The sequence below is a fragment of the Miniopterus natalensis genome, chromosome 6 (genome assembly GCF_054644295.1).
Source record: "Miniopterus natalensis isolate mMinNat1 chromosome 6, mMinNat1.hap1, whole genome shotgun sequence".
In the NCBI taxonomy this organism is placed as follows: Eukaryota; Metazoa; Chordata; class Mammalia; order Chiroptera; family Miniopteridae; genus Miniopterus; species Miniopterus natalensis.
This window is the reverse complement of record NC_142086.1, coordinates 91,503,694-91,521,880: the sequence shown is the minus strand read 5'-3', so window position 1 is coordinate 91,521,880 and position 18,187 is coordinate 91,503,694. Positions and strand designations below refer to the sequence as shown.

The 18,187-nt window shown below is 50.8% G+C and overlaps 1 protein-coding gene and 1 long non-coding RNA gene across 3 annotated transcripts in view; one reads left to right on the top strand and one right to left on the bottom strand.

The window, feature by feature from the left end:
* The first annotated feature begins 479 nt into the window (after positions 1 to 479).
* On the top strand, positions 480 to 4,741 carry LOC107539898 (uncharacterized). 2 transcript variants are annotated; one of them, XR_001603453.2, is made up of 4 exons: positions 480 to 521; positions 2,156 to 2,446; positions 2,968 to 3,233; positions 4,462 to 4,741. It is a non-coding gene; the product is annotated as an uncharacterized LOC107539898 (long non-coding RNA). The 2 variants fall into 2 exon arrangements; XR_015714659.1 differs by lacking the exon at positions 4,462 to 4,741 and having other exon boundaries at positions 2,968 to 3,718.
* Positions 4,742 to 6,096: 1,355 nt separating this feature from the next.
* Positions 6,097 to 18,187, bottom strand: part of GRIK1 (glutamate ionotropic receptor kainate type subunit 1) — a 121,559-nt gene continuing 109,468 nt past the window's right edge. The window contains exons 18-19 of the mRNA XM_016216503.2: positions 13,837 to 14,087; positions 6,097 to 6,264 (exon numbers count right to left, since the gene is read on the bottom strand). Coding sequence (XP_016071989.2) covers positions 6,109 to 6,264; positions 13,837 to 14,087 — 407 coding nt within the window. The 3' untranslated portion in view covers positions 6,097 to 6,108. The remainder of the gene's footprint in view (positions 6,265 to 13,836; positions 14,088 to 18,187) is intronic.

Here is an 18,187-nt window from a genome sequence, read left to right as displayed (position 1 = left end):
GTTGGAGCAAAAACACAAGCACGGATGCACTGGCTGAGTCAGTGAAGACAAAAGGGGTGGCTGCTACTTTAAATGTGCAGCAGTAAGAGCCCCAGGGAACACGGTGAATCCAGGGCGCCTGACATCGCCCCTGGGTCACAGTAATAGTCTGGTACTGACCGTGAAGACGTGCAGATCTTCTAGTTACTGGATGAACAATTTAAAGCAGCTGTTTTAAGGAAACTCAATGAACTGTAAGGAAATAAAGACCATTGAACAAAATGGGATGTTTAACAAGGAGAAAATCATAAAAAGGAACCAAACCATTTCCGAAGCTAAAGGAAACAATGAATGCAACTGAAGATGCGACAGAGGGTGTCACGTGCCGAGTGGATGGAGCAGAAGAAAGAACCTGTTGCTCAAAAGTCAGAGCCTTTGAAACCATTGCATCAGAAGAGAGAACAGAAGGTGGAGAGAGCTCGCGTGACCACGGCCTGTCGCGAGGAAAACCAGTCTGCGGGAGCTGAGTCCCAGAGGATGAGGTAACATGCTGTCGATTGTGTTCTTGTGAATTTTTTATTAACTTTGTTTCAAGGTGCTTTATAATTTTATTGTTATTGTAAATATAAGACCCCATTTATATCAGGTGTTCTGAGCAGTTAGTGCTGGAGGGGTGATGACAGTGATTCCCGCAGACTGGCCACAGACTTGGCAGCTGTGATGGACTCAATTACTTTCAATAGTCTGTTGATTTTTCCAGGTACATGATCACAATATTTACACACGCCCTTTCTTTTCTTCTTTTTTTTTTTAATCCTTGCCTGAGGATACTTTTTCCACTGCTTTTCCGAGACAGTGGAAGGGAAGGAGAGAGAGACACACACACATTGATGGGTTGCCTCCCGCACAGGCCCCAGCTGGGGCCTGGGATCAAGCCTGCAACCCAGGTAGGTGCCCTTGGCTGGAATTGAACCCAGGACCCTTCAGTCTGCAGACAGATGCTATACCCACTGAGTGCACAAGCCAGGGCAGCTTCCTTTCCTAATAATTTCTAGATTAAGTAGCACTTCCGTTCATGAATTTCCTTATTCTGCTCTCATCCTTCCAGGAAATACACCTCAGCTTTCTCATGAAGCATAATGTTCTGTGTCTTCAGTTTTGGTGTTTAGTCTTTCTATTTCTCTCATATGAGAGGCTTTTAAAAACTATAATAGAAACAGAATCTTACTCAGAGCTTCTATTTTGTATTACGTGAGATGACAGCATGTCTTCTTACTAGTCTATGATGTGGTTGTTGATTTATTTTGTATTTGGCAGCTCCTTGCATTCCTGAGATGCATGCAGCTCGTTCGAGACATATGATGAACTTCGAAGGTAGAACAGGTGTTACTGCAGCTGGTCGCAGGAATATTTACTAAAACTAGGCCCACGCAAAGGAGCCCCCAGTTAATCCCAATCTTTTTGCTGCTGGTGGAAACTGTGTTCTTTCAACGGATCAAGAGAAAAGCATTGCATGGAACAGGAGACTGTGGTGTGGCAAGATTGTTCGGGAAGGCTGCCCCGGGTTTCCAATGTCCCGTATCCGTGGAGAAAAATCCAATTTTGTTTTCATCAGCCCAAAACAAAGGCCAGAGTCTAGAGTTTCTGTTTCATATTAAAGTTTAGTCCTTTGCAGCCCACACTGTCTGCTGTGGCCACAGGTGCCTAGACCCTCATGGTCGCTACAGAGAGAGCCCACAAACAAACAGGGTGAGCACATTTTCCCGAGAGAGAGAGAGAAAGAGAGAGAGAGAGAGAGAGAGAGAACGAACTCTGTTCCCTGGGGTTATATTATATTATCTCGGGTTTGGGAAGGACCATCCAACCAGAAGCCCGGCCCAGGCTCACCTGGCGCCCGACCCAAGCACACTGTCTCCTCCACTCCACAAATCCTCCCAGGGAGTGTGTTCCTCTCTCTCCCAGACACAGCTTGTCGCACCCGTCCCTGCGTGAGTTGCAGTTGAATCCGGGAGGCATATTGGATTTCGCTTTGAAATACATGCCTGATGATAACACGCCAGCTATGACTGGCGCTCGTTACTCATTGACGAGAGTGAACCCCACTACAGAAGAGAGCTACTGTGCCGGGGAGTCTCTGCACCTCCACGCCCATCTTCCAACTTGTTCTCTTGTCCAGGACGGTGACCTTCAGAGTCAGAATCTCTGGACTCTCGACAGGGCGTTGAATCTGGGCTCTGGCTGAGCTGGGCCAACATGCAGCAGGACCAGGAGAGCAGAGCCGTGGAAAAGAGTGGACCCCATGGTCCTACTGGATCCGTCTCACCTGGATGAATCCATCTCTCCCTGGAGTGTGGCTGCTCACAGCGTTATTTCCTAGAGGAAGTGACCCAGGACATCTGTGACGGGGTCATTAAGCCTTTTGGTGGACGATTCCTTGCAGTTAACTTCATCTGCAGCCTGCATGCTTGTGAGTCACTATGTTTGTTGGGATGTTGTGAGAAGGTCAACACTAATGATGTGCTTGTTATGATGAGTTTAAAACTCCAGCTGCCATTTGTTATCTTGGTCCCCTGGAGGTCAAGTCTACTCAGTCCCATCCCCCACTGCAGTTCTCAGTGTTTTTTTTTTTTAAAAATATGTCTTTATTGATTTCAGAGAGAGGCGGGAGAGGGAGAGAGATAGAAACATCAATGATGAGAGTCATTGATCGGCTGCCTCCTGCACGCCCCCCACTAGGGATCGAGCCCACAACCCGGGCGTGTGCCCTGACCGGGAATCGAACCTTGATCTCCTGGATCCTAGGTTGATGCTCAACCGCTTAGCCACACTGGCTGGGCTCAGTGTCATTTTTTGATACTTTTATGAAAATATTTTCTTCATCACTATAATTTGGTTTGTTATACTTAATGCCACTAAATTACTTTTAGATCTTGGTTTGGCTTTATTAAAAACTGTCTCATATTAATTTATTTAAATTTGTTGCTCTAGATGCAGAATTCATGAAGACGAGGACCACCGGCCACCTCTTCAGAGAGATTCTGGAAGCACCTACTGGCAGGTCTGCAGATGCTGAACACCCCGGGGGATCGTAACAGAGCAAGGACGTCACAGGCAGCTGAGAGGACGGTGTGGGATCCTCTGTGCCCCGGGCAGAGCCCGTGTTTAGCCAGCAGTGTTTCATCTCTGAGAGTCAGAAGGGAGCAGGTGTGGTTGTGCTGTGGGCAGGGCCGTGTGCACCTTTGGCCACTTTCTAGGTGAGCAAGCTGCCTACCTCTCTGAACCTCTGCTTTGAACTCTGAAAAATAACGTTTGCTCTGACTGTCCTCCGAGCGAGTGCTGCGATGTTCATATAATGCGCTCAGGCCAGGCTCTCTCCCCTTTTCTTGACACTAAAGGCAAGAAAGACCCAGATTTAAGACTTAAAAGGAAAATCCATGTTCACTGTGAACATCGTTTCCCCTCCCTTCCTGAACATTTCACCCGAGCGATCGTTCTCTATTGGCATCAACAATCTACGGAAGGAAAGAATGTTAGATCTACTTTTAATTAACTTTGCCATTGATTTCTCCTGACTGTGTATGAGTCAGTTCTTTAGTGACAGGGAGGAAACCTCAGAGATAAATGGTTGCTCTCAGGTTCCAGAGATTCTGTGGTTTCTTCTTTCTCTCTCCTCTAAACGCATTAGCCCCTCTGTTCTTCACCCCCCCCAGAGACATGTGTGCACACGCATAGCAGACACACAGAGGTGCATGCACATACAGACTCACACGTGCACACACACACACGCTCACACACACACGTGTGCACAGTGCTTCCAGGATGAAATATGGAACAAGGAGAGGTGGTTATGCACTGCGTGTGGTAGTTCACATAAAAAGTTCTACAATTTTGTCTAGTCCTATATTTTTTAATATTTTATTTATTTAAAACTATTTTAAAAAATTGATTTCAGAGAGAGGAAGGGAGAGGAAAAGAGAGAGATAGAAACATCAATGATGAGAGTCATTGATCGGCTGCCTCCTGCAGGCCCCTCACTGGGGATGGAGCCCACAACCTGGGCCTGTGCCCTGATCGGGAGTCGAACCCTGATCTCCTGGCTCCTGGGTTGACGCTCAACTGCTGAGCCACACTGGCCAGGCTAGATTTTTTTTTTTTTGGACAGAGTTACTCATAGAAAGCATTGCATACCTTGAATGAAAACTCGGTTATCAGTAAGTGAAGAGGAAAGTGGTTAGTGGGCCTTAAATTATCTGTAAACCAGGTTCACACAATATATTTTAGATATTAAACGTTAATATAGTTCTTTTCCCACAAATTACTATAACAGTATGTGACAATATACAACAGGATTTCCCGAAATGAGACAAAACTATCAGCCTGTTACACTGGGAGCTGTAAAATAGAGTGAATGCCGTTGGTGTAATTTTTAGTGAACTGGAAAACGATGTTTCACCCTCTGATGTGCTCATTCTGTCTCTTCAGGCAGCTGGATTCGTCCTGTTTCTGCTGTAAGTGTTGAACGTAAGCATCTTAATGTGTTTTAATGACCTGCACTATCTTCTCTGCTCTGCTAATAAAATTCTGACTCACCCCCAATCTGAGTGGTTATTATAGTCACAGAAAAGTACCTACCTGATACCTGTTCCTGCCGTTTTAAAGGCGATTTCTTTTCCTTTTCATGTCTGGAGATATTTTTGTACTCAAGCTCTAAAGGGACTAGACTACAAGTTTCTCTGAGTTAAAGCATAATCCTACCAAAATCAATGGGATTTTTATATGAAATATTGATCCGGCGTCTGCCGCTTTTCCGTTTGGTTTCCCGACACAATGAAAGATTCCTCAGCCCTGGTTATGCCTCCCCCAGGGGCCTATGTTTCTTGTTTATTTGATTTTTTAAAGGTTATATTTTTTTAAAAGGCATTTTTATTAATTTCTTGATTGATTTGAGAGACAGAGAGAGCACGGCATTGATTTGTTGCTCCATTTATTGCTGCATCATTGGTTGCTCCTGGTATGTGCCCTGATGGGGATCGAACCCGCAACCTTGGTGCGTCAGGAGGATGTTCCATCCAACTGGGCTACCCGGCCGGGGCCTGGAGCTCTGCTGCCCACCCTCTGGGCTGTGGAGAGAGCCTTCTAGGTGACCCCTCCACCCCCGCAGCCTTCTTGCAGCTCTTTCTGACTCAGCCAGAGCGGCGGTCGCCTGCCCGGCCCGCGGCATCCTGTGTGTGAACCGCTCCAAGCTCCCTTCTCTCCCCGTGTGGCCTTTTTCCTCTATTTCAGTGCCTTGGAATATGCTGCTCCCCCGGCCTGGAGCGCACACCTTCCCCATCCGCGTCCCTCCCCGCTCCCGATGGCGCCTCCTCCGGGAAGCCTTCCCAGCCTCACCCCAGGTGGAACTTGCCTCCATCGTGTGCCTTCCGCTCGGGCTTCCTGCTCTAAGCGACAGAGTGTTTTTCTCTTACATTTCGCTGTAAACTGAGAGCAGGGGCCATGTCTTCCTCACCATGGCAACCCTGAGCCTACAGTGGCCCCAGATTGGGGTGGACACTTATTTTCTGGATGAATTTTCCCGTTTTAGCATATTTCTATACTCACCAATGTCCCCAGGACCATTTAGACTATTTCTAAAATTAAATTTTAAAACACAAAGACGAATTGTTTCACTTTACTGTAATAACTAGGTATTTGGAATAAACTAAAAGTAGTTTTTTTTTTTTAAACTCAGCCAGAAAGGACTCTCTCTGTCTGAACAGGTCAGAGGATTCGTCAAAACTGAAAACTTGGCAGCTGAGGACGCCTGGCAACCAGACCTCGGGAGTGGGAGGGAGTCGCAGGGACAGACGGACACTCAGACCCGCTCTAGAAAGAGACCCTGTTGTTTTATTGGTGCGTAGAAAGCACAGCAACTCCCTGGGGGCAAGAGAAGGCCGAGCCGTGAGCATCCGAAGCCGCCGACGCAGAAGCGGCGCCCTCCCGGGTCCGTCCGAGGGAGCCTCCCAGACGCTGGGATTTCCTCTCTGCACGACCGCGTTGTGTGTATAGACGGACGGACATGCGTCCGCCATCCCGCCTCCAAACCCTGCGGCCGGGGCCCTTTTCCTCCCGCGCCCACGGGCGTCCCGAGGCTCACGCCACCGTCTCCTTTCTCTGAGTTCGCCTCTGGTGACAAGTGAGGATACCGGTGAAGGGCGAGTTCCCCTTAGTTCTTGGCTTTTTCTTTAACTTTTTCTGGTTTCTGAGGGAGATGCCCAGCTCTTCCATGATGGCGTTGAAGGAGAGACACTGGGGAGCGAGACAAGAGCGTCAGCGCCCCAGGCCCCCACGGCGCCGCTCCGTCTCCCGCCTGGGTTACGGTCAGGGCCCTGGCCTAGGGCAAGTCTGCGCGAAGGCAAGGCCCCCAGCCCCCCGCCCTTTCGTCCCCGGGGAAACTGAGGCAGCGGGTTAGCCCGGCCAGTGCTGGGGCTTCACTCACAGACGCGGTGACATGAAACTGCCCCGGCAGGCCCTCAGAACAGACCACTTACCTTCGCCGCGACACCCACAGAGTTAAACTAGTCATTTCCCCACGGGGCTGGTCCAAACATTGAGGGTGACAAGGCAAAGGACACGTCAGTAATGCTAGAAAGTGAACACACCTTCTCTACACCAAGGCTTTGCTTTTTTCTCCCATGAAACCTTACTTTGTTCCTAAAATAAAATCTAATTCTTGAGGACTTGCCTTTCTGATAAAGAAAAAGAAAAAAAACAATTTTAAATTGTATATTTTCCGCAAAAACACACAGAGAATCTGCCAGTGGCAATGACGCAGCCGAGTGGGTGAAATGAAAACGTGGCTGTGGACCGCGTGGGGAGCGTGACGCACGACACGGAGGGACGATGGTCATGGCCGCAGACGCCACACGGGTGCAGATGGCGCACGTGTACCACGGGTTCCCCCGCCATTCGCATGCACGGTCACAGACGCGCTGAGACAGGGCTCGCTGCCGTTTCCCCCGCCAAGGCGAGGCCCTCGCTCACGCCTGCCTGGCGGGGCTTCCGTCGGGTGGCACTGGTCCTGTGGACGTTACCCTGCTTTTGGTGGCTCCTCGCCTGAGGATCCCTTTCCCATTGGTTTTTAGAGAGAGTGGAAGGGGGGGAGAGACATCGATGGGAGAGAGACGCCAACTGGTTGCCTCCTGCCTGCGTCAGGCAGGGATGGGGCCTGCAACCCGGGTACGTGCCCTCGGCTGGGAACCGCGCGCTGCGTCCCCAGGAAGCAGACCGTGACGGTCACCTCGGTCCAGCGGGCAGGGGAGGCTCGTCGTCAGTAAGCACGCCCGTTAGGCCTCAGAAGGAAAGGTGCCTGTGACACGGGGAGACAGCTGCCGAGTTAGGGTCACAACGCACAGCAGCTTCCCAAGGCTTCTGTCCCTGGAGGACGTCTTCCCGAGCCCCTCACGCTAAGAGTCACGGAAAAATTAGGTTTAAGCGTGAAGCTTAAACACCTAAACTCTAATTTCAGAAAGCGTCAGACGCGCTGGTGGTCACCTAGCTGCTTGCTCTCGAGGACGGAAACGGGGCGGGACGCCCACGTGGTTCCTGCCGCTGCAGACAGGACACTTCCCTGGGAACCTGGGGTCCTGGGTCCCCCCTTTTCCTCGAGTGGGTGCAGTTCACATTTTTCATGGATCTACGTGTACGACCATGAATTAGAGCTGTGAGTTGCCCCTCGTGTCATGTGCTGGCGTTTAAGCCTCGGCCGCGCTGCTCAGCAGCTGGGCTACGCTGGGCAAGCTGTTTATTTCCTCTCGGGCTCAGCCTCAGTTTTCTCACCTGTGAAATGGAAGCAACTGTAGAACCCTTTCCACGGAGCTGTGATGAGACCGTGGAGCTGTGTCTATGTCCCAGGGGCTCAGAGCTGGCCGTCGGAAGCACGCTGAGCATCTCGACCTGAGCTTTCCTCTCGGGGAAAGCCTATCGAGGCGGCTCCCGCCGAGATCCCCCTTTACCCGTAGCAGCGAACTGCTGCTGCCGTTGGCCACGGTCGGACCTGCGGGGAGGAGCCCGGCAGGGAGAGCTCGCTGCTTCCCTTCGCTTTTCCGGGCGTTCGGGCGCCTCCGAAATGGCTCACCGGGACGCCGGCCTCACGGCGTGAGGGTCACGGCGCGGAGCCTGAGACTTGTTTCGCAGCTTTGCCGCAGGCGGCCCTCGGAGAGCCTAACTCGGTGCTGGCCGGACGCAGGGCGGCGCTTGGAAACCGCTTCCCTCAGACGGCCTCGCGCTCGCCTGATCGGCTGATTTTCCGCAGGGCATGGCCCAGGCAGTCCCGGTTGGCTGGAAGGACTCTAAGCTAATTCAACTCATAGCTTTAGTCTAAAACAAAACAGGCTTTACTCCCCCTCGAGTTGCGTTAGCCGAGAGGGGCTTGTCAGGAAACAAATCCGGCCTGTGGCCTGCGACAGCCGCCGACCCTTGTCCGGTCTTCTCGTTCCTCTCTGTTCCCTCCCTAACCTGAGCGCTTTTCCTCGAAGTAGAAGCGGCGAACAGGCTCCGGATACCCTGCCAGGGCTCATGAAGGCTCGTGCTCACCCCAAACCTGGAGCCACACGGCTGTTTAATCAGTTTATACGACAACTTGCTCCCCAACTGCTTTTAAGCGCAACAGCTGTACTTTGGGTTATTGTGGGGACAAAACTCGTGTAAGAAAAGCTATTGAAAAAACCCTACCCTTGTATTGGGCAGTTTTAATGAAAATGTAAGCGTGTGACCTAATTCTGGAGGAAACTGCTACATGCAAGCAAATTTTTAGGAAAATGGACGTGGTTGGTTGTAAACATCCACGTTCAGCCTTTGTTAAAAATGCCAGTTCCTGCACTAGCCTTGCTGGGGAGGGATCTCTAGAATTCGTATTTTAAATAAATTTCCCGGGGGGTGCTGAGGGACACAGACGTCTGAGAACGAGTGACGTGAGAATAGAGTTTGGAAATTTTTCTTTCACGTTCAACCCCTTTCTTCTAAGTGTCACTTAACATGCAGCCGTCCCTGGTGAGGCCACCGCAGCCTGAGGGGTCCTTTCTGGGACGGCAGGGACGGCTCGTCTGAGCCTGTTGAGAAGGGCAGGGAGCCGGGTGCCGGGAATCCACGGGGGGCCTCGGGGAGAAGGGCACCGGGCGCAGTCGGCCGCCCACCTGCGCACGCCCAGGGGGCCTAGGGCTTACAGCTAAACGTGGAGGTGATGGGTGGGACGTGGTGGAATTGCTCTCTCGGAGAGGGGCAGTTTCTCCCTGAATTCCCCTAGGAAGGGTCTGTTTAATATCCAATGCTGACCGGGTGCTGGCTGCCCTGCTCAGAATCAGCCGACCGACAGCCAAGGCTTCTCGAGGGCCAGCACACAGGTAAGATTATGCTTCAGACCGTGGCTCGCAGACGCCAGAATCAGCCGGTGCCGCGGAAACTGCGCCCGGCTCCCGCTCCAGACCAATTAAGTCGGGATTTCTAGCGGTGACCTTCATAACCTCCCCTGGGGACCCGCACGTATTGCCAATCCGGGTCCTTCTCTCGGGGGCGATGAACTTGCCATCGATCTTTAACCTTGTGTGAGGAAAGGTCGCAGAGACGGCCTGAGCCTCTACACTGGAAACCTGTTTTCAGACGCTGATACACGGGACTCGCGGCTCCGGGGACCAGCGAGCGGTGCTCGGTTTCCTAGGCACCCAGCACCTGCTAACCCACGTGTGTTGACCGGACTCTTATAAATAATTTCATTTCTATGCCATCACAGTATTTAACTTTCATGGCAAATATAAGTCAACATATTATTTTCATTTTACAAATGAGGGAAGTGAGGCTCAGAGAAGCTAAGCACTGACCCCCCAATAATAATGCCATTATTTACTGAATGGCACCTGCACGCTGGGCATGGCATAAGGTGTTTTTAGATCTTCCCTGGGTGAGTTCCCCGGAGTCCGACCTGCGGGACGCTGGTCTGGCGAGATGCTTCGGCAGAAAATATTCTGTGATGCGGTAAGCGTGGGAGATGCTGGGTGCTTGTCCCTGCTGCTGAAACTCAACGCGTCGTGGACACTACATCAACCACACGGAGATGTCACGCAGTAAAGGAGCAGCCGGCGTATTGCTCCATCAGTTACTCGACCGTGAACATCATGTGTGAGTAACGCTCGCCGGTGGAGCCCATTTTGAAAAATAGTCCTTCAGCTTTACGACTGGAAACTGCATCGCGGTATCGATGCTAAAACCAAGCTCTGGAAGGCGGTCGCCCGTCGACAGTCAGTCATTCACGGGCGGCTGTGCTGGAGCTTGAGCCTAAGTCTGGCTGATTTATAAAGTCATCCTCTGACTGTAAAGTCTGAACTTCAGGCTGCTGACTCACATCTATTTCCCTGTTAGTGAAGCTGAAATAAAATCGTCGAGGACTCAGTGTAACGCCACGTGTGAGGACATTCGGAAAACCATAAACTAATGTGTAAATGTCAGAATGAGGTAGGCCACAGTTTAAAGTAGTCCATAGATACTGATTTTTGGGGTGGGCCATTTCTTTATCTCAATGTCTGAATGACACTTTTAAAGGAAATTCTCTGTAAAAAAACAGATTTTGTCCCTTGACCTTTTCTGGTAGCATGTTTGGTTTATTAAATAATCCTTGGGAATATAAACCTTTGTAATTTATAATTTCTATATACAGAATCAACAAACTATAAAACTAAATATAATATTTAATCCAACACCGATTCTATTGATTATAAAAATGTGGATGCCGACCTGGGGCAAACGGGATGTTGCTTTCACCTCAATAACAGTAAACAAATGTTAGTGTAATTTAAAGATATTTTCTTAATAGTACATTAATTTAAAGAGGAAAGTGAGAGTCAACTTTCCTGAACAGGACTTAATGGAGAAAATAGTCGATGGGAGAGACTCGCGATTCAGAAGCTGGATCCCAGTTAAGGCTAAGCGGACAGAAGGCAAATGTCACGACCTCACAGGTGGCGTATCTGGGCTTCTGAGACGTGTGTTTTGGGGGTCACTTCGAGTGTCATAATCCCATTAAGGAGAACAAAGAACCACGGGTCCCGGTTTGGGGGAAGGTGAAAGGCATCCACAGCCCCGGCCCTGAGAAGAGCAAACAAGCCCAGGGGACAGCGACGTCCTGTCCCAACAAGCTAAACACGCAGCTGGCTTTCTGTCACCAGGCGGAGTTAGAGCGGCGACTGCTCACAGCACTTCGGATGCAGGAGAAAATAAACCCACAGAGGCCTGCGGCTAACGCGGATGTTAATTCTCCCCTCTACTTCCTCCCCCCGTCTTCTCCCCAGCGATGAGCCAATAACGGCCAAGGGGCCAGAGGGACGAGGGGCAAGAACGTGGCCCGGAGCCGCCGGCGGGCGAGCGGAGGGGGCCGTGTAACGTCTGAAACGTCGCGCAGCGGTGCAGAGAGAGGGCGATCCCTGGAGGCCAGAGGATGGGGGGCGTGAACCCCTAGCTTAGGGCTGAGCCGCAAGCTTGCAGGAGGCAGTCGCGGCTGGGGAAAGATCACAGCTCCTTAGAGACGCCGCCGGGCAACTGTCTTTCAGAGCCTGCAGAGGTTGCTAAGCTCTGCAAGCAAATGTTACGCGGAAGGTGGATGTTAATGAATTTCTACCCAGGGATCCTTCTTGACGGAGCCGCGCCTTTCTTCTCTTTTAAAAAACATACTTACTGATTTCAGAGAGAGAAACATCAGTGATGAGAGAATCGTCCTGCCCGCCCCCGACTGGGGATCGAGCCCGAAACCCGGGCCTGTGCCCTGACCGGGAATCGAACCGCGACCTCCCGGGTCCTAGGTCGATGCTCCACGCTGAGCCACGCCGGCCGCGAGCTGTGCCCTTCTGAGTGACGTTTGCCTTAGCTCATCTCTTCTGTGACACCAGAAGCTTCATTTGTTTTTCTCTGGATCACATTTTTGAATCTTTAAAATCTAAGGCATCTCTGAGTCTTTGTCTAAATAACAGTTTGAATAGTGAACCGGGTTTGAATGGAAGATTAACACCGTTACGGAGCTAGAACGAGAGGTCAGGGCTTCGGGTTGTTTGGGGTGGGGAGGGGGAAGTACGAGGAGGGGCCTGCGAAGGTGAACGCATTCCACACCATTAGCGTTCTCTTTTCTGTTTGGCACTGTTGAAAGCCTGAGCCTACTTCTCCGTAAGGAAGCAGCTGCTTATTTTTAATGCATGCAGACAGAGCTGAGGTAACTGGGCGGCAGAGCAGGTCCCCGTAACTTCACGTGTCTTGGGGTCTGTACACCCCTAACGCCCGTCTCAACACACAGCGCCCATCTGTTCCCCACCACGGAGCTGGCGTCGAGAGCACGGGAGTTTTGTGTCTTAAGGGGACAGGGGAAGGCGGCTATTTATGCTTCGTGGGTACCGAGAGCATCAGCAGCGCCAATTAGGAGAGACAGTTTCTGCTGGGAGCACATTTTTTTAAAAAACTGATTACACAGAGTGAACTGACGACCGTGTCCGAGCCCCTCTCTCCTCTCGAGTTAATTTGCCACATTCGACGTCCGCAGAGAGAGTGGCTCCAGGGGTGGAGTTGGTTGGAGGGTTTGCTCACACTGTGGTCCGTGACACACACAAAGCCTCGCATGCACAGGAAATGAGAAAACACAGACCCATGAATAAATCAGAAGCAAAAATGAGTGTTCAAATGAAAGCTCACAGCGAATGGGGCTGGCGGTGGCGACAAGCACATCCAAGCGTAAGGGACGCAGGCGTCCGCTGGTCAAACGGCTGCGCAGCGCGAGGCCCCTCAGGCGCAAGCTGCCGGTTAAAGCGAAGCAGGCCAGCCCCGCGCCCTCCTGCGTACAGGCGGCTTCTCTGCAAGGCCCGGGAGCGGGGCCTGCTGCTCTCACGGCTGCCGTGGGACTTGGGGGCGTTTTCATGGCGAAGCCGTCCCGGCTTTGGCGGCTTACGGGGAGCGCCCCTGTACAGGCCGTGAGGCCGGCGTGCAAAGTGAGGACGCAGAGCCTCGTCAGAATTATCAAGGATTTTAAGGCAGGGGGGGCCGAGCGTTAGACCAGCCCGGTCACTGACCGCCCGTGTCCGAAATGCTGAGAGCGCCTCACGTCTAGCGCGTGGCCGTGTCCCCTGCAAGGGCCACGAGACTGTTTATTCCGTGTGTTGGAGAAGAAACTGCCTTTGATCACAACAGAGGAGTGCGAGCTCCTCGTGCGATTTCCATCGAAAATAAAAGTCATGCGAAAACATGGGGACTGTAGAAATCACCCGCCATCCTGAACGCAATTTGGGAAAATCGTTTCTAATATGTTTTAGCATCATTTTAGCTAGTTTACCGTATTCCTGGCCAAAAAAAGGTGAGTGATCTTTTATAATCAGACCCTGATAGAGGCAAAGGCTGAGTTTGGAAATACGATGTTTATATCTTTATATAAATTGCTTTGCCTTACGCGTGGGCTCGGCATCGACAGGTCAGGGATGGTAATATTTCTCTCCAAGACCTTTTTATCTCTTTCCCAATTTTGGATTTATTTCCTCGCTCTGTCTAGGGTTTCTATCCGAAGAGCGAACGTCCGCTGAAGAATGGAACTGGGTTTGCGCTTCCGCCCTGTCACCCGAGCAGCACCCGCCGGATTTCACCCGCGAGGTGCTGCTCTCGTCTCCCCATTAAGGAGATGGGGCCGAAGCCGGTGGCACCTGCGGGGGCTCAGCAGCTCTCTGCTCTAACTCAACAACGGCTCCTCCGGGCATCGAACTCAGCAGATGGTACCGAGAGGGGTGGGCGCCCCGGGAAGTCCCCAAACTCCAGGCAGGTCACCCGGGCTGAAAGCCGCCCGCCCTAGGGAGAGAGGGGCCTCACCTGCTCGACGTCGCTGCCCCTCCGCGACGTGTACAGGAATTCGCCGACGGCCACGAACACCGAGAGCACCAGGCCGGCGGCCAGGACGATGAAGACGCCGCCGATGCTCTCCACGCCCAGGGCGCTGGCCTCCCTGCCGTCCTCCTGGGGGCAGCCGGCCCCCCCCCACCACTTCTCCTTCATCATGTGCAGCGTCCCCGCCTCCTGCAGCTGGAGGATGGCGATGGTGATCTTGTCGCGATAGGGGGAGCCTGGGGGCGGGCAGGCGGGCGGGACAGGACGTGAGCGGGAGGACGGCCTCGGAGCACCCGCTCGGCCCAAACCCCACCCCACAAACTGACCGGCCAGGGGCACCAAAGCTCAGGCCTGTGCTCTGAGGGGTCTAAGTAATTGGCGGGGGAGCTGGTGGCCTGTGGGGATGAACTCGCGTCCACACCGTCTGTTCCCTTCCAATAAGGAGACGCTGAGCTGGGAATCCTGGGACACCCGCTGCTCCCGGTGAGATGTTTCACAGATCCCTTCCTCGCGGGGAGATCTCGTGGCTTAGGCCTGCCGTTCCCAGGTGCTGGGCTGGATCACCAGCAGGCCACCTCCTCTGCCTCCCTTTCCCCAACGCACAGGGCGACGGGCGCTCACGTCCCCAGGGACAGCGGGACCACTGATCTGAAGGGGCTTGGGCCCCAGCCTGCTGGCACCAAGCAGGGTCTCTCTCTCAGTCCACGTGGGACCGTGACAAGGTCAAGAAACAAACATTTACTGCCCAAGCCACCGAATATTACAGGTGCCGGTTACAGTAATGAGTCTGTACTGAGTAATGCACCTATGAATATACTGCTAAGAATAGGTTTTAATTCAAAGGTCCTACAAAATCCAGTTGTTTGAAAAATCTGCAAGGACCTTATTGATATTATTTATGCTTTCTCTTCAAGTAAAGTCGTGGAACTTTTAACCATGTTACGGTCAGAGGGCAGGACACTTGCCCGGAGCCTCGGTCGCCCGACGCTGCGTTCCCAGGTTAAGTCAAAGGCAGGGATGCGGAGACGGTGAAACTCATTTGCTGTCGCTCCTCAGATGCCAAGCGTTTTTGTTTGTATTTCTTCTGCTCAGTAGGAGTGTTGCTCTCTCTGTTTGCAAACTTTAAAGTTCTTCTTGGTAGAAGCAGAAAAATGCAATAATAATAATAATAAAAGTAGCAAATAGAAAAATGTGGCCTCTTAGAACCAGGAATCTCATGTAGTCAAGTCCACTAATCTAGAACCGAAGAACCTTAGTGAGCAAACAGTTACCGGCAGAGCCTAGAAATTCACTCAGTTCCCCTACTTCTCTGCTGGTGTCATTTCCGTCGAAGCGTCTTCCTCCGCATGCTGTGCAAACCCCCCACCTCCCCAAACCTCCACACACACCTCACACTCTGTGTAATGTTCAGGCTGGGAAAGCAGAGACTTAACATTCTGGCATTTGCTGTTGTTTTTTGTGTTTCTTTTCACCCAGGACTTCCCAAAGTCACCATCTGTCCTCAAAACCCAGTTTAAAAGACAAGCAGAATGTCTTGGAATTAGATCTTGGCTCGTCCGTGAAGAGTATGGATTTTTTTTGGTGAGAGGATGCTCTCGAAAGCCAAATGAAAAGATACTGACTGTTGTTTAAACATCCCCTGGTGTCCAGATTGGCACCATTGACACCACCGGAGCGTGTGAGTTCCGTGAAAGTGCTTCGAAGAGTTAAGAGTGATTCTTACAGCAGAGGCCACACCATCCTCCCCGCTGTACACAGTGGGCGCTCAGTACGTGCTGAGGGGCCCTCCTGTCCTCAGACTGCACAAACCCGAGCCCCTTCATGTGTGCAGGGATCGGTCTTTTTAAAGCTGCCTCCAAGGAAGGTAATTTCCAGTCTCCCACTATCCTGTTTAAGCCTGAACTGTTCTCATTCTCTTGAAGTTTTATTTTTGTGGTTTTTTTTTTAAAGTTTTATCTTAGATTCCTCAGGAAGCACATTCCCAGAGCGTCCATCCTGAGTGTCTTCAAGAAGCAAAGTTTTCAATTTTGTGCTGGCACCGAGCTGACTTTGCTGACCTTTGACCATTTGAAAGAGTCTGGGGCTCAAGGGACCCAGTCAGGGCAGGACCAGAAATGAGCAGAAAATTCTTTATATTCGAATATATTTCAACATCAATCTTCGTTGCTGTTGCTTAAATGGACCGAGTGATGTTGGACGTGATTTATGACAAGTCACTTGAAGAAATGTTTATGTCCCGAATAGCAGCTGATCTTTCTCAAACATCAATGCATCGTAGGGAAGAAATATCTCACAAATCCGTCCAGCAGCTGCACCCCCGATGGATGCATCCTCTCTAAGCTCTGCCATCTGCTCCAATTATCCCTTCATTGTTTTTGGTTTAATAGCCTGACAGGTTTGCAGTGACTGTAAAAAATTCCTGGGGTGTGTTTCTTCTCCTCCGGGGAGGGGGAAAGACTCCCTGACTTAGGAGCGTGTGCCCCAGTGTGAATGAGGTTGGCCGAGAGCAGACTGAACTGCAGCATTCGAATCTCTATTACATTATATAAAACACAGTGACTCTCATAGAGGGTCTGCCTCACCCACGGGAGCACAGAGTAACTTTCAAAGCACTGTATTAATTCAGGGGGGTTGCAGAAGGGAGCCCCTTGCTTCCCCACCCGGAAAACAAATTAGCTTCAGAGTTGTGTTCCATTTGGTAGAAGAAACACCCATTAAAAGTCTTATATTCAAGGGCAGATATTCTCAGAAGGAGTGATATGTGTTGTTATATTCTGTCATTATTACCAGGCAGGGAATTTGGGGGGCAAAGAGGGGTGTAGCCAGGTGGTCAAGGTGGAAGACGGAATGAAAGAAGTGCACTGATGGAAGTTTTCAACTTTATAGTCTAGTCTATGGATCGTCCTACTGAGAAGCGACAGGTGCTCCTCTGAGAAATGCAGATTGATTGTATGTTACAGTCAATCCCAAGGTCTGGATTTTGGAAAGATTCGGGCGAAGTCACCCGCTCCTGTGTCGTGTCTGACTGTGGCCCGTTTGACTAAAACCAGGAGTAATAGGATTTAAAAAGAGAGCCTCTGTCTGGCTTCCCCACTTGCTATTCCTCCCTATCTACCTAAACGAGGGGCGGAGCTCGGTCAGGGCGAGAGGACATCGCTTTTCAAACGGAAAAGAGACGCTGTGCCCTTTTACTCAGTGGCTCACGGCCCGGCTGCCCCGGCTGACACGTGACTTAATCACAGGAGCGTTTGCTTTACCGCTTGGGGAACATGCACACACTTCATTAGCAATACTGGTATTTTCATCAGGAAAGGTTATTGGAAATTAAGGCATAAAACAATAGTTACAGTATCCTTGGCCCAGTCATTCTGCAGAAGACTTATTTAGAAGATACAAATAATAATAATAATAATAATAATGAAGTTAATTTCTCCATAGCATATATTTCTAACACCAGGTAGATAGCAGAGAGTCAAACGGGGTGTGTATTCCTGGTAGAAGGTGAGGAGAGCTGACCTTTATCTGATTAATTAAATTAGCATTGATCAAAAGTTGAATAAGGGATACATAGTCTTTTTCTTTGAGTGAATTTGTTGCTAAACTAAAATATCAGGACAGTTTGCCTAAACTCTGTGTTTTTTTCATGAAAATGGGAATATCTCACAAACTTGTACTCAAATTCCCACGTGTACAGCTGACTAACCTGAAAGACAGCTGCCCCTGAGGAGAGCCACGTGGTCTCTAATTTTCCAAAGTCACTACTGTTCCCATCATCTCCTCAAGCATCAAGCTTCAGTCAGTGATGGTATCTCGTTGGTCCCTGCGGCACCTAAGTTGTGATCCCTGCCTAACGTTGAGGGTTGAGTTGAATACTTCCTTTCAAACAACAAAAATGATAAACAAACACACTGACTCTGCCTTGGATCCTTAATGATCTGACTTGACTGTTACCAAGATTTCTGCTGACTGGGCCGGCGCAGCGGTTACGAAGGCTGCGACCTTCCTGTGGAATCCTTACCACAAGCCCACCAGCGAGTCCTTGAGAAGAGCCCACTGCCCCTGTGCTAGAACCTTGTACTACAGGGATTTCCACAGAGTGAGGCTCAGTAACCGTCCCTTGAGCACGAATGTAGTTCTGTGGAGCAGCCGTTCAAGAAGACCTCGCCGTGCGGGTCTGTATGTCTAGGTCCGTAATATCCCCGGGAGAGCAGTAATACAAGTCATGGAACAGGGATATTGGGAGGTTTTAGGTCATTTTCACTGACTGAAGCTAGCACGTCTGTGCCTGAGCAAACATAATTTAATGTTTACCCTTTTTAGTGTGTAGGCACAGTCT